Source organism: Mus caroli, unplaced genomic scaffold (genome assembly GCF_978045245.1).
Source record: "Mus caroli unplaced genomic scaffold, Mus_caroli_1 scaffold_4, whole genome shotgun sequence".
Lineage (NCBI taxonomy): Eukaryota > Metazoa > Chordata > Mammalia > Rodentia > Muridae > Mus > Mus caroli.
Genome location: NW_028227259.1, coordinates 27,128,812 through 27,149,703, shown reverse-complemented (window position 1 = coordinate 27,149,703; position 20,892 = coordinate 27,128,812). Strand labels below are relative to the sequence as shown.

The 20,892-nt window shown below is 47.5% G+C and overlaps 1 protein-coding gene across 1 annotated transcript in view; it reads left to right on the top strand.

Moving 5' to 3' along the window:
• Positions 1–1,935: 1,935 nt before the first annotated feature.
• Positions 1,936–20,892, top strand: part of LOC147005073 (actin-related protein 3B-like) — a 49,919-nt gene continuing 30,962 nt past the window's right edge. The window contains exons 1-3 of the mRNA XM_085836159.1: positions 1,936–2,017; positions 17,880–17,975; positions 20,271–20,378. Coding sequence (XP_085692285.1) covers positions 1,946–2,017; positions 17,880–17,975; positions 20,271–20,378 — 276 coding nt within the window. The 5' untranslated portion in view covers positions 1,936–1,945. The remainder of the gene's footprint in view (positions 2,018–17,879; positions 17,976–20,270; positions 20,379–20,892) is intronic.

The following is a 20,892-nucleotide window of genomic DNA, read 5'->3' as shown; positions in this document are numbered from 1 at the left end:
TATGCTCAGGTGGAGGTGGTTAGTTGAACCGAGGGGGTTGTTTTTGAAGAGGTGGATTTCAGAGTGGAGTACCAAGTGAGCTAGCACAGTCCTGAGTCACACAGTTGTGATCAGGGTGAGCAAGACCTTCCCTTCTGGGAAGGTGCATGTTGACTGACATACGTGTCAGATGTGGAGACTGAAGACTGAGTGACTAAGAAGAAGTGCTGATATTAAATGCATGGGGTTTGCTTTGTTGTGTGTGTGTGGCGGGGGGGGGGAGGGTTGGTTTTTCCAGACAGGGTTTCTCTGTGTAGCCCTGGCTGTCCTGGAACTCACTCTGTGGAGTATGCTGGCCTCGAACTCAGAAATCCACCTGCCTCTGCCTCCTAAGTGCTGAGATTAAAGGTGTGTGCCACCATGACTGGCTATGCATGTGGTTTTTAAAGAAATAATTTAAATTAGTTTTTAAATTTAGCATACCAAGCGATGGATTGCATCCTGATATTTTCATAAACACGTGTCATTGTACTTTGTTCTTCTTCTCTCACTTCCTCTGATGACCTCAAGACCTCTTTGGTCCACCCACCTATTCTTGCCAGTTCCCTCCTCTCCTCCAAATACTCCTCCTTTCTGCCCTTATGATACATGAACTCCATCCTTCTTTTCTCCCTCCTCCCTTAAGATCACTTCCTTTCCTCCCATGGTACCCTCTTTGCTTTCACTCATCACACACACACACACACACACACACTCACACACACACAGACACTCACACTCAGGCACACACAGAGACTCATTCACACACACATACACATGCACAGACACACACAGACACACACACACTCATACACAGACACACACAGAAACTCATTCACACACATTCACACAAAGACACACTCACACACACATACACACACAGACACATTCATACACAGACATGCACACAGAGTCATTCACACACACATACACAGACACATACACACATATACTCATGAACACTGACACACACTCACATACACATACACAAAGAGAGACAGACAGACAGACAGAGGGAGAGAGAGAGAATGATTTAAATCAAGGTCCCATATATAAAACATGCAATCTTTGTTTTTCTGAGTCTGGCCTATTTTATTTATCTTAATAATATCCCTTTACATCCATTTTTCCCCCAATCATCATGATTTAATTTTTTAAAAGATTTATTTATTTTTATTTATATAAGAACACTGTAGCTGTCTTCAGACACACACCAGAAGAGTGCATTGGACTGCATTACAGATGGTTGTTAGCCACCATGTGGTTGCTGGGATTTGAACTCAGGACCTCTGGAATAGCAGTCAGTGCTCTTAACTGCTGAGCCATCTCTCCAACCCCTTGATTTCATTTTTTAATGGCTAGATAAGATTCCATTGTGTATCAATATTACATTGAAAAGGAATTCATCCACTTTTGACAGACATCTAGCTGGGTCCCGTTCCTTGGCTCCTGTGAATACACAGTGGTCACCATTGCCATGCATCTATCTCCGAAGTTTATTGACTTGGAGTCCTTCAGTTGTAGCCCTGGTCTATACCGCAGTTCTGTGTTTAGTTCTTATTGGGAACCTTCACACTGACTTCTGTAATAGTTCTGCCACTTTACAGTCCACCAACAGTGCACGAAGTGTCCTTTTCTCCACCTCATCACCAGCAAAGCCGCTTTGTCTTCAGTAAACACAGAAGGACCAGAGGGAGTTGCATGGTAGATGGGTCTGCCACGGCCATCAGGTAGTTCCATGTACTGAGAGGCACTGCTGTAAATACATGTATGTTGCTTATGTTTTTGTCAATGGGAGCTGCCCCCCAGAAGGCCTTCATTCTGTGGGAGCACACAGCCTCCTCTATGTTCCTTTGGTGACACTGCTGCTTCTGCCCTTTTTGCTCCAGTGGCCTATATGACATGGCCTGTTGAAGACTGGGATCTTATGGAAAGGTTCATGGAACAAGTGGTCTTTAAGTATCTTCGTGCTGAGCCTGAGGACCATTACTTTTTAATGGTGAGTAGTTGGAACCAAGAGAAATACACTCCTGAGAGTTCCAAAGTACTTAGATTTCCTTTTTTAAATGCAGAATCCTCCTAAAGACTTTGGCATGAATCAGGCTGCTTTTAGGGGCAAATACCAGAAAGTGCAAGAAGAATATCAAGATCCTACAAGGCTTAGCATCTTGCAGACCAAGAAGGGCAAAGTCCGGCTGCCTGGGGCTCCTCGGACCATCAGCTTCAGGATGAACCCAGCTTTTAGTGTGGCCTCTTCTGTTGGCTCTCTGGTGCCTCAGGACAGCTTTCCAACTTCCTGTGTTGCTACTTCAGAGTCTTTCCCTATTTCTGCTCAGTAGTAGAAGGGAAACTTTCCCTGCAGCTTTCCTAAGCTTAGGAACCTTTCCGGTGGTTTTGCCCTGTGTGCCTGAGCTGTCTGTGGGTCTCTTAGACTGGGAGGAGGGGTGAATACTGTAACCTCAAGCATAAGGTCCAGAGAGGGAGGCTTGGGAGGAAAGCTCTTATGTCCTGCAGTGTCCTCAGGAGTGGACGCTGTGACTATTATTCTGTTATCGCAGAGGAACCCCAGCCATGAGATCACTTTCCAGTGTTTAGGTTCTATTGTAGGAGGGAACTGATCTGAGTTACAGGCTCTGATGATGGTATGTAAGTGTCCTGTCAAACAACAACTGCATAGAGAAATGAGAAGAAATATCTCCTGGGATCTCTGAGATCTCATTGTTCTATTTAACACAATGTTTCCTTCCATGGAGCAGTCCTTTTACATTAAAGGTAGCCTAAGGTATAATATGCTTGCTTAGTAAACAGAAACTCTGTACAACATAAGCTGCATATTAAAACTCACATGAATTAGCTTTGAATTTTTCTGTGCAAGTATATTGTTAAATGGTTCCAAATTCAGTTATAATGATTTTCATTTTTTTCCCATACACACTCTTTAGAGTTGTCTGGCTTAGAAGGTGGTAACTACAAGGTTAATAGTTAAGGAGTCTACAGAGTTAATGTCTGTCAAGGCAGTCTTTGAGGGTGCTCTGAGCTGCCCCTTAGGTGGGATTGTCAGGCATGGCTTCTGTGTCTTACAGGCCTTTGTATTTCCTCCCTGGAGTGGTTATAGTGACTAAAGGAGGCCAGGGGACTGACAGCATGAGTTCCTTTGTCTCAGACTCTGCATGCTGGGCTTGGTGCTTTCCCTGCTCCTGCTTATCACTGACTACCTGTTGGACAGGATTTTAGGGCCTGGTACCACTCCAACTGCTGCCTTCTGCCTGCTTCAGCTTACTGTGCCAGGGCTCTTCTCTGCCTCTGCCTAAAGGGGATCTGACCTAAGGCTTGTGGAGTGAGTGCAGTGCATGTCACAGGACACTTTTCCTAGAAAGAGAGAGAGAGAGAGAGACAGACAGACAGACAGACAGACAGACAGACAGACAGAAAGATTTTGTTCTCTCCTGTCTCTGCCTCTAATTTCCTCCTGGTCCTCCTCTTGGTCCTCTTCCTCCCCTCCCCCCATCTCTCTCACACATGCACACCCTTCCCTGATTTAGCATATATATAAATGGGAAAAACAATCAGTTTCTAGGAAGAAACGGAGGTGGAGTTTCATGTGAACCTAGAAAAGTCCATTTGCCAAAAATAGGTACCCATGGTGAATTTTAAAAATATTCAAATCCATTTCAACAAATACAAAGTAGATCATACTGCACACACTGCACTATGAATCTGCAAGTGTTGAACGTGACTTTGGGAATTTCCTGTTTCTTCCAGGTATATGTGTGTGTATGCGTGTTTTCCACATATGTGCAGGTGCCCACAGAGCCCAGAAGGGGGCTTTGGGTCCCCTGGAGTTAGGGTTACAAACATTGTAAGCTGTCAGACAAGTGTGCTGGGATCAAACTTAGGTCCTCTCTAAGGTCTTAACCATTAAGATAACTTTGTAGCCCTTCCACCTCATTTTTATAGTAAAAAAATGACACTTACAGATTTTGTGTGGTGGTGGTAGGGTATGTGTGTGCTGTGGTATGCAGGTGTGCAACAGAACACAGATTACCGGGTCGGGTCTCTCTTTTACTGTGTAGATTCTAAAAACTCAGGGTTTGGTCTTTGAGGAGAGTGCAGAGCCATTGTGCTGACTCTGCTTTACTTTTTGAGGCAGAGCTTTCCTCTCTGGCTATACTGTCTGTCCAGCAAGCCACGTGGGTCCTTCTGCCTTGCCTCTCACAGGTGTGTTTGCTAATATTCCTGACCTTTTACGTGAGTGCAGGGGGTGTGAACTCAGGACAAAGGTAGCAGGCACTTCACCAACAGAGCTATCTCCCAGCCTTGTGTTCTTCCCCATCAGTGGGTGGGGTTGGGAGGAGGGAAGTGGTTGCAGGAGGGAGGGGAGACATCTAACTGCTTTTTAGGTGAGGACTTGGGGTTTAGTGTATATAAGCCCTAAGTGACTCATATCACCAGCCTGTTAGGAGCCCACAGGACTGTCCTTTGTGTTGTATCTAGTCATTGGAGGGTTCAGAGCAAGAACGAGCTGGTAATAGCATGTTTTCTTTTTCTTTTTTTTTTTTTTAATATTTTTTTATTACATCTTTTCCTCAATTACATTTCCAATGCTATCCCAAAAGTCCCCCATACCCCCCCCCCCACTTCACTACCCACCCATTCCCATTTTTTTGGCCCTGGCGTTCCCCTGTACTGGGGCATATAAAGTTTGCATGTCCAATGGGCCTCTCTTTCCAGTGATGGCCGACTAGGCCATCTTTTGATACATATGCAGCTAGAGTCAAGAGCTCCAGGGTACTGGTTAGTTCATATTGTTGTTCCACCTATAGGGTTGCGGATCCCTTCAGCTCCTTCGGTACTTTCTCCAGCTCCTCCATTGGGGGCCCTGTGATCCATCCACTAGCTGACTGTGAGCATCCACTTCTGTGTTTGCCAGGCCCCGGCATAGTCTCACAAGAGACAGCTATATCTGGGTCCTTTCAGCAAAATCTTGCTAGTGTATGCAATGGTGTCAGCGTTTGGGAGCTGATTATGGGGTGGATCCCTGGATATGGCAGTCTCTAGATGGTCTGTCCTTTCGTCACAGCTCCAAACTTTGTCTCTGTAACTCCTTCCATGGGTGTTCTGTTCCCAATTCTAAGGAGGGGCATAGTGTCCACACTTCAGTCTTCATTCTTCTTGAGTTTCATGTGTTTAGCAAACTGTATCTTATATCTTGGGTATCCTAACTTTTGGGCTAATATCCACTTATCAGTGAGTACATATTGTGTGAGTTCCTTTGTGATTGTGTTACCTCACTCAGGATGATGCCCTCCAGGTCCATCCATTTGGCTAGGAATTTCATTAATTCATTCTTTTTAATAGCTGAGTAGTACTCCATTGTGTAAATGTACCACATTTTCTGTATCCTTTCCTCTGTTGAGGGGCATCTGGGTTCTTTCCAGCTTCTGGCTATTATAAATAAGGCTGCTATGAACATAGTGGAGCATGTGTCCTTCTTACCGGTTGGGACATCTCCTGGATATATGCCCAGGAGAGGTATTGCTGGATCCTCCGGTAGTACTATGTCCAATTTTCTAAGGAACCACCAGACTGATTTCCAGAGTGGTTGTGCAAGCTTGCAATCCCACCAACAATGGAAGAGTGTTCCTCTTTCTCCACATCCTCGCCAGCATCTGCTGTCACCTGAATTTTTGATCTTAGCCATTCTGACTGGTGTGAGGTGGAATCTCAGGGTTGTTTTGATTTGCATTTCCCTGATGATTAAGGATGTTGAACATTTTTTCAGGGACAGCATGTTTTCTGATGATTTAGACGCACACTGGCCTGTGAACTGAGCTGGTGGCAGATAGGGGTCCTGTGCTTGTCCCTAACACTGAACTGACCAGACCTTAACATAAAACTGGGTGTTTTGAGGCATTCTGTAGCCTAGACTGTCCCGGGACTCACTATGTAGCACAGGCTGTCTTTAATTCATGGCAGTCCTGCTGCCTCAGTCTCCAGGTGTTGAGATTAGGAGTGTGAGCCACTAGCCACCACATTTGCCAGAATCCTGCTTTAAAGAGGTTTGCTGGTTTTTCTTTTCTTTGTTTGTTCTAGGAATTAATCCTTAGGCTTTGAGGTTTGCATGGCAAGCTCTCCACCACCTGGGTATACCCCTAGTGCCCACTGTGTCTCTCCTTAGTGTCCACCACGCCCCTACTGCCCACTGTGTCTCTCCTTAGTGCCCACCGTGCCCCTGGTGCCCACTGACTCTCCTTAGTGCCCACTGCGCACCTGGTGCCCACTGTGTCTCTCCTTAGTGCCCACCCAGCCTGTGGTGCCCACTGTGTCTCTCCTTAGTGCCCACCGCTTCCCTGTTGCCCACTGTGTCTTTCCTTAGTGCCCACCCTGCCCCTGGTGCCCACTGTGTCTCTCCTTAGTGCCCACCGCACCCCTGGTGCCCACTGTATCTCTCCTTAGTGCCCACCCTGCCCCTGGTGCCCACTGTGTCTCTCCTTTGTACCCACTGCACCCCTGGTGCCCACTGTATCTCTCCTTAATGCCCACTGTGCCCCTGGTGCCCACTGTGTCTCTCCTTAGTGCCCACCCTGCCCCTGGTGCCCACTGACTCTCCTTAGTGCCCACTGCGCACGTGGTGCCCCTGTGTCTCTCCTTAGTGTCTCGCTTAGTGTCCACCACGCCCCTACTGCCCACTGTGTCTCTCCTTAGTGCCCACCGTGCCCCTGGTGCCCACTGAATCTCCTTAGTGCCCACTGCGCACCTGGTGCCCCTGTGTCTCTCCTTAGTGCCCACCGCTTCCCACTGTGTCTCTCCTTAGTGCCCACTATGCCACTGGTGCCCACTGTGTCTCTCTGTAGTGCCCACCGTGCCCCTGGTGCCCACTGTGTCTCTCCTTAGTGCCCACCATACTCCTGGTGCCCACTGTGTCTCTCCTTAGTGCCCACTGTGCTCCTGGTACCCACTGTGTCTCTCCTTAGTGCCCACGATGCCCCTGGTGCCCACTGTGTCTCTCCTTAGTGCCCACCGCACCACTGGTGCTCACTGTGTCTCTCCTTAGTGCTCACCCTGCCCCTGGTGCCCACCGTGTCTCTCCTTAGTGCCCACCACACCCCTGGTGCCCACTGTGTCTATCCTTAGTGCCCACCGTACTCCTGGTGCCCACTGTGTCTCTCCTTAGTGCCCACCGTGCCCCTGGTGCCCACCGAGTCTCTCCTTAGTGCCCACCGCACCCCTGGTGCTCACTGTGTTTCTCTTTAGTGCTCACCCTGCCCCTGGTGCCCACCGTGTCTCTCCTTAGTGCCCACCACACCCCTGGTGCTCACTGTGTCTCTACTTAGTGCCCACCACGCACCTGGTGCCCACTGTATCTCTTCTTAGTGCCCAACATGCCCTGGTGCCCACTGTGTCTCTCCTTAGTGCCCACCGCTTCCCTGGTGCCCACTGTGTCTCTCCTTAGTGGCCACCCTGCCCCTGGTGCCCACTGTGTCTCTCCTTAGTGCCCACCATAATCCTGGTGCCCACTGTGTCTCTCCTTAGTGGCCACCATGCTCCTGGTGCCCACTGTGTCTCTCCTTAGTGCCCACAGCACCCCTGGTGCTCACTGTGTCTCTACTTAGTGGCCACCGTGCCCCAGGTGCCCACTGTGTCTCTCCTTAACGCCCACCCTGCCCCTGGTGCCTATTGTGTCTCTCCTTAGTACCCACCATACTCCTGGTGCCCACTGTGTCTCTCAGTGCCCACCATGCTCCTGGTGCCCACTGTGTCTCTCCTTAGTGCCCACTGTGCCCCTGGTGCCCACTGTGTCTCTCCTTAGTGCCCACCATACTCCTGGTGCCCACTGTGTCTCTCCTTAGTGCCCACTGTGCTCCTGGTACCCACTGTGTCTCTCCTTAGTGCCCACGATGCCCCTGGTGCCCACTGTGTCTCTCCTTAGTGCCCACCGCACCACTGGTGCTCACTGTGTCTCTCCTTAGTGCTCACCCTGCCCCTGGTGCCCACCGTGTCTCTCCTTAGTGCCCACCACACCCCTGGTGCCCACTGTGTCTATCCTTAGTGCCCACCGTACTCCTGGTGCCCACTGTGTCTCTCCTTAGTGCCCACCGTGCCCCTGGTGCCCACCGAGTCTCTCCTTAGTGCCCACCGCACCCTTGGTGCTCACTGTGTCTCTCTTTAGTGCTCACCCTGCCCCTGGTGCCCACCGTGTCTCTCCTTAGTGCCCACCACACCCCTGGTGCTCACTGTGTCTCTACTTAGTGCCCACCATAATCCTGGTGCCCACTGTGTCTCTCCTTAGTGGCCACCATGCTCCTGGTGCCCACTGTGTCTCTCCTTAGTGCCCACCGCTTCCCTGGTGCCCACTGTGTCTCTCCTTAGTGGCCACCCTGCCCCTGGTGCCCACTGTGTCTCTCCTTAGTGCCCACCATAATCCTGGTGCCCACTGTGTCTCTCCTTAGTGGCCACCATGCTCCTGGTGCCCACTGTGTCTCTCCTTAGTCCCCACAGCACCCCTGGTGCTCACTGTGTCTCTACTTAGTGGCCACCCTGCCCCTGGTGCCAACTGTGTCTCTCCTTAGTACCCACCATACTCCTGGTGCCCACTGTGTCTCTCCTTAGTGCCCACCATGCTCCTGGTGCCCACTGTGTCTCTCCTTAGTGCCCACCGTGCCCCTGGTGCCCACTGTGTCTCTCCTTAGTGCCCACCATACTACTGGAGCCCACTGTGTCTCTCCTTAGTGCCCACCACACACCTCGTGCCCACTGTGTATCTCCTTAATGCCCACTCTGCCCCTGGTGCCAACTGTGTCTCTCCTTAGTGCCCACCATACTCCTGGTGCCCACTGTGTCTCTCCTTATTGCCCACCGTGCTCCTGGTGCCCACTGTGTCTCTCCTTAGTGCCCACCATACTCCTGGAGCCCACTGTGTCTCTCCTTAGTGTCCACCATGACCCTGATGCCCACTGTGTCTCTCCTTAGTGCCCACTGTGCCCCTGGTGCCTACTGTGTCTCTCCTTAGTGCCCACCATACTCCTGGTGCCCACTGTGTCTCTCCTTAGTGCCCACCATGCTCCTGGTGCCGACTTTGTCTCTCCTTAGTGCCCACCCTGCCCCTGGTGCTCACTGTGTCTCTCCTTAGTGCCAAACGTGCCCATGGTGCCCACCGTATCTCTCCTTAGTGCCCACCACGTCCCTGGTGCCCACTGTGTCTCTCCTTAGTGCCCACCATGCCCCTGGTGCCCACTGTGTCTCTCCTTAGTGCCCCCCTGCCCCTGGTGCCCACTCTGTCTCTACTTAGTGCCCACCATACTCCTGGTGCCCACTGTGTCTCTCCTTAGTGCCCCCCTGCCCCTGGTGCCCACTGTGTCTCTACTTAGTGCCCACCATACTCCTGGTACCCACTGTGTCTCTCCTTAGTGCCCACCATGCCCCTGGTGCCCACTGTGTCTTTCCTTAGTGCCCACCGTACTCCTGGTGCCCACCATGTCTCTCCTTAGTGCCCACTGTGCTCCTGGTGCCTACTGTGTCTCTCCTTAGTGCCCACCGTGCCCCTGGTGCCCACTGTGTCTCTCCTTAGTGCCCACCATGCCCCTGGTGCTCACTGTGTCTCTCCTTAGTGCCCACCGTACTCCTGGTGCCCACTGTGTCTCTCCTTAGTGCCCACCATACTCCTGGTGCCCACCGTGTCTCTCCTTAGTGCCACTGCAACCCTGGTGCTCACTGTGTCTCTCCTTAGTGCCCACCACATCCCTGGTGCTCACTGTGTCTCTCCTTAGTGCCCACCGCGCACCTGGTGCCCACTGTATCTCTTCTTAGTGCCTACCACGCCCTGGTGCCCACTGTGTCTCTCCTTTGTGGCCACCCTGCCCCTGGTGCCTACTGTGTCTCTCCTTAGTGCCCACCGTGCCCCTGGTGCCCACTGTGTCTCTCCTTAGTGCCCACCATGCCCCTGGTGCTCACTGTGTCTTTCCTTAGTGCCCACCATACTCCTGGTGCCCACTGTGTCTCTCCTTAGTGCCCACCGTACTCCTGGTGCCCACCGTGTCTCTCCTTAGTGCCACCGCAACCCTGATGCTCACTGTGTCTCTCCTTAGTGCCCATCCTGCCCCTGGTGCCCACCGTGTCTCTCCTTAGTGCCCACTGCACCACTGGTGCTCACTGTGTCTCTCCTTAGTGCCCACCATACTCCTGGTGCCCACCGTGTCTCTCCTTAGTGGCCACCCTGCCCCTGGTGCCCACTGTGTCTCTCCTTAGTGCCCAACGCGCTCCTGGTGCCCACCGTGTCTCTCCTTAGTGCCCACCATACTCCTGGTGCCCACTGTGTCTCTTCTTAGTGCCCATCGTGCCCCTGGTGCCCACCGTGTCTCTCCTTAGTGCCCACTGTGCCCTTGGTGCCTACTGTGTCTCTCTGTAGTGCCCACAACGCTCCTGGTGCCCACTGTGTCTCTCCTTATTGCCTACCGTGCCCCTGGTGCCTACTGTGTCTCTGCTTTTTTCACATTCTGAAGCAGGGTCTAAAGTTGCTGAGTGTGGGCATGAACTCTCTTTTTCTGAAACCTTATCAGGCCTCAAAATTGTGATCCTCCTGCCTCAGCCTTCCGAACAATTGAGATCACAGTCATGTGCTACTGGCCTGATCGCAGTGGCATTGAGCGGAAATCAAGTTGTAACTTTAGAAAACATCTTTCAGACTTTATGAATATAACTCAAAAAGAAAGAACAAGTCAAGGAGCCAAGTAAAGCATTGAGATGGGGTGGGTGCAGCATGAGATGGGAAGGGAAGAAGGGAGACTGGGGCCACTCTGTGGTGGCAGGAGGTGGAGCTGTGTGCTGTGCTGTGCTGTGCTGTGCTGTGCTGTGCTGTGCTGTGCTGTGCTGTGCTGTGCTGTGCTGTGCTGGGGCTGTTGATAGTGAGTGTGGGAGAGTAGGAGATGACAAGCAGCCACTCTGTGTGCTCCCTCCTGCAGCCTTGGGCATTGTGCTTCAGATGTTATCCACCCTGTGTGTGTGTGTGTGTGTGAGAGAGAGAGAGAGAGAGAGAGAGAGAGAGAGAGAGAGAGAGAGAGAGAGAGAGGAGAGAGGAGAGAGGAGAGAGGAGAGAGGAGAGAGAGAGAGAGAGAGAGGAGAGAGAGAGAGAGAGAGAGAGAGAGAGAGAGAGAGAGAGAGAGAGAGAGAGAGAGAGAGAGAGAGAGAGAGGTTCTCTTTTTTTATGAAGTCATATAAGGATGGATTGATTTTCTTTTTTTTTTCCTTTTTTTTTTATAGTATAGAATAGAGTTTATTTAGGGCAAGGGGAGGGGAGTCAAGAGGGTAGCAGTGGCAGAAAAAGGCAGAGAGAGGTAGAGAGTAGAGAAGTAGAGGCGGGCCATGAACACGTGGAGAGAGGGGGAAGGGAATAGGGACGGGAGGGAGAAGGGAATAGCCCAAAAGGGCAAGAGAGAAATAGCTTTTTTTTCCTTTTTAAATATTTTTCATTAGGTATTTTCCACATTTATATTTCCAATGCTATCCCAAAAGTCCCCCATACCCACCCCCCCACTCCCCTATCCACCCACTCTCACTTTTTGGCCCTGGCATTCCCCTGTACTGAGGCATATAAAGTTTGCATGACCAATTGCGCTCTTTCCACTGATGCCTACTAGGCCATCTTTTGATACATATGCAGCTAGAGACACGAGCTCCGGGGTACTGGTTAGTTCATAATGTTGTTCCACCTATAGGGTTGCAGATCCCTTCAGCTCCTTGGATACTTTCTCTAGTTCCTCCATTGGGGGCCCTGTGATCCATCCACTAGCTGACTGTGAGCATCCACTTCTGTGTTTGCTAGGCCCCGGCATTGTCTCACAAGAGACAGCTGTATCAGGGTCCTTTTAGCAAAATCTTGCTAGTGTATGCAATGGTGTCAGCGTTTGGCGGCTGATTATGGGATGGATCCCTGGATATGGCAGTCTCTAGATGGTCCATCCTTTCGTCACAGCTCCAAACTTTGTCTCAGTAACTCCTTCCATGGGTGTTTTGTTCCCAATTCTCAGAAGGGGCAAAGTGTCCACACTTTGGTCTTCGTTCTTCTTGAGTTTCATGTGTTTTGCAAATTGTAACTTATATCTTGGGTATTCTAAGTTTCTGGGCTAATATCCACTTATTAGTGAGTACATATCATTTGAGTTCTTTTTTTGATTGGGTTACCTCACTCAGGATGATGCCCTCCAGGTATAACCATTTCCCTAGGAATTTCATAAATTCATTCTTTTTAATAGCTGAGTAGTACTCCATTGTGTAAATGTACCACATTTTCTGTATTCATTCCTCTGTTGAGGGGCATCTGGGTTCTTTCCAGCTTCTGGCTATTATAAATAAGGCTGTTATGAACATAGTGGAGCATGTGTCTTTCTTACCAGTTGGAACATCTTCTGGATATATGCCGAGGAGAGGTATTGCGGGATACCCTGGTAGTACTATGTCCAATTTTCTGACCACCAGACTGATTTTCCAGAATGGATGTACAAGCTTGCAATCCCATCAACAATGAAGGAGTGTTCCTCTTTGTCCACATCCTCGCCAGCATCTGCTGTCACCTGAATTTTTGATCTTAGCCATTCTGACTGTGTGAGATGGAATATCAGGGTTGTTTTTATTTGCATTTTCCTGATGATTAAGGATGCTGAACATTTTTTCAGATGCTTCTCAGCCATTCGTTATTCCTCAGGTGAGAATTCTTTGTTTAGCTCTGAGCCCCATTTTTAATGGGGTTATTTGATTTTTCTGGAGTCCACCTTCTTGAGCTCTTTGTATATATTGGATATTAGTCCCTTATCTGACTTAGGATGGGTAAAGATCCTTTCCCAATCTGTTGGTGGCCTTTTTGTCTTACTCACAGTGTCTTTTGCCTTACAGAAGCTTTGCAGTTTTATGAGGTCCCATTTGTCAATTCTCGATCTTACAGCACAAGCCATTGCTGTTCTGTTTAGGAATTTTTCCCCTGTGCCCATATCTTCGAGGCTTTTCCCCACTTCCTCCTCTATAAGTTTCAGTGTCTCTGGTTTTATGTGGAGTTCCTTGATCCACTTAGATTTGACCTTAGTACAAGGAGATAGGAATGGATCAATTCACATTCTTCTACATGATAACCACCAGTTGTGCCAGCACCATTTGTTGAAAATGCTGTCTTTTTTCCACTGGCTGGTATTAGCTCCCTTGTCAAAGATCAAGTGACCATAGGTGTGTGGGTTCATTTCTGGGTCTTCAATTCTATTCCATTGGTCTACTTGTCTATCGCTATACCAGTACCATGCAGTTTTTTTTTTATCACAATTGCTCTGTAGGACAGCTTTAGGTCAGGCATGGTGATTCCTCCAGAGGTTCTTTTATCCTTGAGAAGAGTTTTTGCTATCCTAGGCTTTTTGTTTTTCCAGATGAATTTGTAGATTGCTCTTTCTAATTCCTTGAAGAATTGAGTTGGAATTTTGATGGGGATTGCATTGAATCTGTAGATTGCTTTTGGCAAGATAGCCATTTTTACAATGTTGATCCTGCCAATCCATGAGCATGGGAGATCTTTCCATCTTCTGAGATCTTCTTTAATTTCTTTCTTCAGAGACTTGAAGTTCTTATCATACAGATCTTTCACTTCCTTAGTTAGAGTCATACCAAGGTATTTTATATTATTTGTGACTATTGAGAAAGGTGTTGTTTCCCTAATTTCTTTCTCAGCCTGTTTATTCTTTGTGTAGAGAAAGGCCATTGACTTATTTGAGTTAATTTTATATCCAGCTACTATACTGAAGCTGTTTATCAGGTTTAGGAGTTCTCTGGTGGAATTTTTAGGGTCACTTATTATATACTATCATATCATCTGCAAAAAGTGATATTTTGACTTCTTCTTTTCCGATTTGTATCCCCTTGATCTCCTTTTGTTGTCTAATTGCTCTGGCTAGGACTTCAAGTAAAATGTTGAATAGGTAGGGAGAAAGTGGGTAGCCTTTTCTAGTCCCTGATTTTAGTGGGATTTCTTCCAGCTTCTCACCATTTACTTTGATGTTGGCTACTGGTTTGCTGTAGATTGCTTTTATCATGTTTAGGTATGGGCCTTGAATTCCTGATCTTTCCAAGACTTTTATCATGAATGGGTGTTGGATTTTGGCAAATGCTTTCTCTGCATCTAAGGAAATGTTCATGTGGTTTTTGTCTTTGAGTTTGTGTATATAATGGATTACGTTGATGTATTTTCGTATATTAAACCATCCCAGCATCCCTGGAATAAAACCTACTTGGTCAGGATGGATGATTGTTTTAATGTGTTCTTGGATTCGGTTAGCGATAATTTTATTGAGTATTTTTGCATCGATATTCAAAAGGGAAATTGGTCTGAAGTTCTCTATCTTTGTGGGATCTTTCTGTGGTTTAGGTATCAGAGTAATTGTGGCTTCATAGAATGAGTTGGGTAGAGTAGCTTCTGTTTCTATTTTGTGGAATAGTTTGTTAAGAACTGGGATTAGACCTTCTTTGAAGGTCTGATAGAACTCTGCACTAAACCCATCTGGTCCTGGGGTTTTATTGGTTGGGAGACTTTAATGACTGCTTCTATTTCTTTAGGGGAAATGGGACTGTTTAGATCGTTAACTTGATCCTGATTTAACTTTGGTACCTGGTATCTGTCTAGAAATTTGTCCATTTCGTCCAGGTTTTCCAGTTTTGTTGAGTATAGCCTTTTGTAGAAAGATCTGATGGCGTTTTGGATTTCTTCAGGATCTGTTGTTATGTCTCCCTTTTCATTTCTGATTTTGTTAATTAGGATGCTGTCCCTGTGCCCTCTAGTGAGTCTGGCTAAGGGTTTATCTATCTTGTTGATTTTCTCAGAGAACCAGCTCCTCCTTTGGTTGATTCTTTGAATAGTTCTTCTTGTTTCCACTTGGTTGATTTCGCCCCTGAGTTTGATTATTTCCTGGGTCTCATCCTTGGGAAAGTCTAATTGTTTCTCCCTCAGCAGTGCTCTCCCTCAGCTGCAGTTGGCTGATGTCTAGGGTAGAGCGCCGTGGCCTTCCACTTCGGCATGTGTATTGGTCTTGTTGGTTATGTTTCAGTACCATGGGTGAAAAGCTTTCCCTGTCATTCCTAGGAGATTGCTTTGTAGTCTCAAAGCAGACCTCCTGGACCCTAACAATCTTTCTATCCTGTCTTCTCTCATGCTCCCTGAGACTTAGGTTGTATTTGTTGCAGCTGGGCACCTCATGACCTGATATTCATTGTATTTTGACTAGTTGTGGTTTTCTGTGGTGGTCTCTGTCTCCTACAAAGACAACCTTCTGAGAGAGGACTGATGTCTTAGGGTTTCTATTGCTGTGATGAAACACCATGATCAAAAAAGCAAGTTGGGGAGGAAAAGGGTTTATTCAGCTTACACTTCCACAGCACTGTTTGTTCATCACCAAAGGAAGTCAGGACAGGAACTCAAGTTGGGCAGGAGCCTGGAGGCAGGAGCTGATGCAGAGGCCATGGAGGGATGCTGCTTACTGGCTTGCTTCCCCTGGCTTGCTCAGCCTGCTTTCCTACAGAATCCAGGCCTACCAATGTAGAGATGGCACCACCCACAATGGGCTGGGCCCTCCCCCACTGATCACTAATTGATAAAATGCCTTACAGCTGGGTCTCATGGAAGCCTTTCCTCCATTAAGATTCTCTTCTTTCAGATGGCTATAGCTTGTGTGTCAAATTGGCATGAGAGTAGCCATCACAGACGAGATTTACACTTACCTATGGGTATAAGAATAAATGCTTCCATTGCTGTTGGGAGGTGTGCTGGTCTAATAAAGCTGTGTTAGTAGGCTCTCCTCTAGACCCAGGACCTCTCTGACCCCAGCAGGCGGGCTAGGTGGTCAGTACCAGGCTGTTGTGAAAGCCTTAGGTCCGATTGGTTACCAGCAAGTCTGAGAACTACTATTTAGGACTGTCTTGAAGGGCCGGTCATTATTGTGGTTCATCGCATTTTCACAGTCAGGTAGGACTACTAATTGCTAGCCTCCTTTGGCAGCTTGCATTGCACCTTCTTAAACTATGAAAGCTAGTTCTCAGAGAGGAGGCTTTCTCTGAGCATTCTTTATTTAAAGATAATTAGGGTTTAATTTGGGATTCTCAAGCAGTAACAGTGTTGTGATTATATACAGTCTATAGCTTACCTCACCCTGAGCAGCATATAAAAGGCCTTCTCAGCATTAATATTATTTTTCTGAGTTGATGCACAGTTAAAGACACTTTGGTTTTGCAAAACGTTAGATTGACATTGGGGCCAGATATTATTGGGCTGTCCTTTGTGTCATGGAGACTCTGTGCACCACAGAGTTAAAGTGACCATACTGAAGCCAGAGGCTTTATTTTCTAACTTGAAGTGTTAGTGGTGTGCTCTGCTGCCTTGACAACACCACAGACAAAGTGGTTCAAACAAGAGGCATGTAGTTTTCATAGTTTTGGAGGCTACAGGTTCAAGGCTAGGGTGGTACTGTCTGGGACGGCTCCTGGCGAGGGCCCTTTTCCTGGTCCTTCCATGCTGCCTTCTTGCTTGGCATCTTCCCTGTGCTAACATGTGTAAAGAAGAAGGGAGGCAGAGAGGCAGGTGGTAGGAGAGAGGAAGAGAGGAAGGAAGGAAAGAGGGAGGGCAGGTTTGTGGGTTTAGGGCCTTAATGCATGGACTATGGGGGACCCCCACTTGAGTTCAGAATAAAGGACTTTTTGCCAGAAGGCCTAGACCATTTTCATTTATTTTTGTAGTTTACATAAATATAAGATGTAGAACTTTATTGCTTTGGGAGAATACAGCGCCTTGTTTTAGTTTTTCTGCTGTTTGGTGATTTTTATCCTATTTTATGGTAGTTACTGTTTTTAAAAGGCTTCACGACTTGCTGAGAATCTTTCAAGAGTCTCATCTGCTTTTTTCCATGTCATGCTATGTGCACAACCACTATCCCTTACTCCTCAAAATGTGTGCAACCAGAAGCTTTTGAAGTTTGGAATACTTGAACATACATAATGAGATTCCATGGGCTTAGGACTGAGGTCTAAATGCTAAATGTATTTGGGCTTTACAAGGATCTGTACTTACAACCCCAGGATGATTTTATACTGTACTTTTAGTGTACATGTGTACTGACTGACACCTGTCATGTAAGATCACTGTGACATCAGCTTGGTGCCCAGAATTTCAGGTTTGGAGTATCGTGGGCTGCTTCCTGTCCATCCGTCTGTCCGTCGGTCCGTCTGTCCGTGTGTGTGTGTGTTTTCCATTTGTGTTTCATTTACTTTTCTCTTTGTTTTAGTATTTTTACACAATATTGAATGTTAGCATTTGTTTTTAGTGCATGTGTGAGTGTGGGCTTGGTATGCCCAGGGCGTCACTGCCTGGGGAACATGGCGGCCAACCTGGAGTGTGGTGGGCGGAGCCTGCCACTGCTGCTGTGAGTGACAGGTGAGAGGAAGCTTCTGCCTGACCATTGCCTCTTCTTTGGAGCGCTCAGCTGTCTCTGGTCCAGGCACGGGGCCTAGCGTCCTGAGTCTTCACTCTTGGCTGTATTCTGTTGCCTTTGGTGTTATGCACCAGGGTTCTTTGTTTCAGGGTGGTTGGGTGTAATGTAGGTGATGAAGGAGCTCTTCCTTGTCTTTGACTTGTTGAACTTTGACCTTTGGGTGAGTCATGAGAGCAGAAGCCCCATACTGCCTTCACTGTACCTTGTCAAAGCTTTGAAGACCCACAGTAGGCGCCCTTAACTAGTCACCTTCAGTGAGGACCCTCTTGGCAACTAGGGAGTTCTAGAATACTCTGGCCAATGTATCTGTAGGTTAGCCTTTTTATTAACTCTGATGTAGTTAATGTTTTCTTACAGACAGAACCGCCACTGAACACACCAGAAAACAGAGAGTACCTTGCAGAAATCATGTTTGAATCATTTAATGTACCAGGACTCTACATTGCGGTACAGGTAATTAAAGAAAAACACCCACATTATCTTTGTGATTCTGACAGTGTAAGAAGCACTAATATCAAGGTCATTTGTGCTCAGTCTGGCTGGACACTCATAACTACCACTGAAGTGAGATTGGTCTGGATCTACAGATTTCCTAGGCAGAGTCTCATGTGTTTTTATTTGGGTGACAAGATAGAGATGTAGAGGCCTTCCTTCCTTCCTTCCTTCCTTCCTTCCTTCCTTCCTTCCTTCCTTTTTTAAAAAAACTTCTCACGCTTACTTTGCCTCACTGTTAAGAAAAAACAAAACAAACCTAATAACAGTGAAAGTGAAAAGAACAGACATCCTAAAATCCATTGGAAAACAAGGTAACCTGGGAAGGGTGTCTCAAGCCTCATACTACCACATGGGGGGATAAGGCAAGAAGTCAACCTGGGATAGATTTGTGTTCTGAGGCAAGTCTGAGTTGCAGAGTGAGATCCTGTCTCAAAAACACAATAAACAAACAAACAAACAAACACCAAGCCAAAACAAAGTCAATGTCTCTAGAGAACCCTAGGATTCGGCTGCATTAGTTCTGTGCACTCTGGCTTCGGAGAGGCCCTGAGCTCCCAGGGGCTTCAGGGCTCATCTTGAAGCTTTTTCTTGGCCTACAGTCTCATTGTTGCTTTAGTGGTTGTATATGAAGAAGTTGGTTGGAGTTTTGAGGAGTAACTGAGATGCATCTCTTTCCAAGATTCCTGCCTAATATTATTTCCTTCTAAGAGAGAAGAGTCCCAGGGGAGATGCAGTTTGGAGGTGCTGTACTGTTGTCTCCTCATGATCAGTCATAGTGCCTTTTGACACAGCAAAGGCTCCAACAATTCTTACAGGGGAATCTAGAATCATTATTTTTTCTCCTGGTCTTTTTTGAGATAAGGTTTCTCTGTGTAACCATGACTGACCTGGAACTCACTCGGTAGACCAAGCTGGCCTCAAACTTACAGAGATCAGCCTGCCTCTGCTGGCATTAAAGGCATGAGCCACACTGCCCAGCTGAGACCTATTCATTCTCTTCTCTCCCAGGATACCTATAATGTATAGAATAGGAAGGTACTCAGGAACACCAAACTTACTATTATTATTTGAACTATAGCCTACAGTTGCCTCAAAGTCAGGATGATCCCCCTGTCTCACCCTCTTTGAGTATGTGATGACAAGTGTGTTCCACAATGTCCCACAATAACTATTAGTTCTTAAGATGATCCACATGCCATACTTAGAGTCTCCATGACATGAAGGACAGCCAAATAATTTGGTATCTGGCCACAATGTCAATCTAACATTTTGCAAAACCAAAATATCTTTAACTGTGTATCAACTCAGAACATTGATGTTAATGCTGAGAAGGCCTTTTATATGCTGCTCAGGGTGAGGCGAGTGTTGCACTCTAACAGTCATGTTTTTTAAAAGTGAATTCCTATGTTCTGCCTTGGCCTGACATTCGCTGGACAGTTCCTTGCTGTGGGTGTCCTGTGCATGGCAGAGTGTGGGGCAGCAGCCCCCTTGCCCCCCACATACACACACCGCCTCCTCACCTCTGACAAACTGTGACTGTGGGCAATGGCAGCGGACATGGCCAGCTGCTCTGTTTTTGAGAGAGTTGCCTTTGGCTGAGAACTGCTGTCTTGCATCTGTCAGATGAGAGTTTCTGGGTGGGGGGCGGCCCTCATCATCCGTGAGAGAAGAGCTCCATGCGGGCTGGGAGAGTGCTTGCCCAGCATAAACCCTGGGGTTGATCCCAAGCCCGGAATAAACTGTGTATGGTGACACACATCTGAATTCCTAATACTCTGTAGCTGGAGGCAGGAAGATCAGGAGTTAGGCCATTCTTGGCTGCACAGTGAGCCTGGGTTTCATGAGACCTTGCCTTGACCCACAAACTCCCGAACAAACAAACAAACAAGCAAAGAAAAGCCCCAGCTCCATGTGTCTTACCTTGTAGTGTTTGTGGCTGTGCTTGGACCACCAGCAGATTAGAAGTTAAACCTTATGATTTAGCAGTGGGATTCCACTTCATTGATTTTGTTTGTAAAACTTTATAGGTTCTTGTTGAAAACTTGACTCCTTCATTTGAAGTGAAAACTGGCATGCAGGTTAGCTGAGTGAGAATTGTAATGTAGGAGATGTGGGGTCGGGAAAGGGAAGTTTCTCAGATTTATTAAGTAAGAAAGAGTTCACTGCAGGATCTGAGACCAGCTGAGCAGTGGCTTTTGATCTTCCTGGTTGTGATGCCTCTCTTCAGTGGCTGATCAATGTCTCTCTTTCTAGGCAGTGCTGGCTCTGGCAGCCTCTTGGACATCCCGGCAAGTTGGTGAACGCACACTAACGGGGATAGTTATAGACAGTGGAGATGGTGTCACCCACGTTATCCCGGTGGTAAGCACGGGGTTCTTATTTTACTCTCTGAGGTTTAAGCTGACCTGGGGTAAGAGAAGAAATGAAAAGGCAAATCAAAACGCAGCCTACTCAAGTAACATGCCAGCTTTTACGTGGTGTAGTAGAAACAGCTATGGGACCGACCGACTCCTTCCTTCCTTCCTTCCTTCCTTCCTTCCTTCCTTCCTTCCTTCCTTCCTTCCTTCCTTCCTTCCTTTCTTTCCTTCCTTCTTTCTTTCTTCCTCTCTTTTTCTCTTTCTTTCTTTCTTTCTTTCTTTCTTTCTTTCTTTCTTTCTTTCTTTCTCTCTTTCTTTCTTCCTCTCTTTTTTTCTTCCTCTCTTTTTTTCTCTCTCTCTCTTTCTCTCTCTCTCTCTCTCTCTCTCTCTCTCTCTCTTTTTCTCTCTCTCTGTTTATTGTGAGATAGGATTTTCTTGGCTGGCTTGAACTGACAGACATCTATCTGCCTCTGCCTCTCAAGTGCTGGGATTCAAAGTATATGTCACCATGCCAGCCT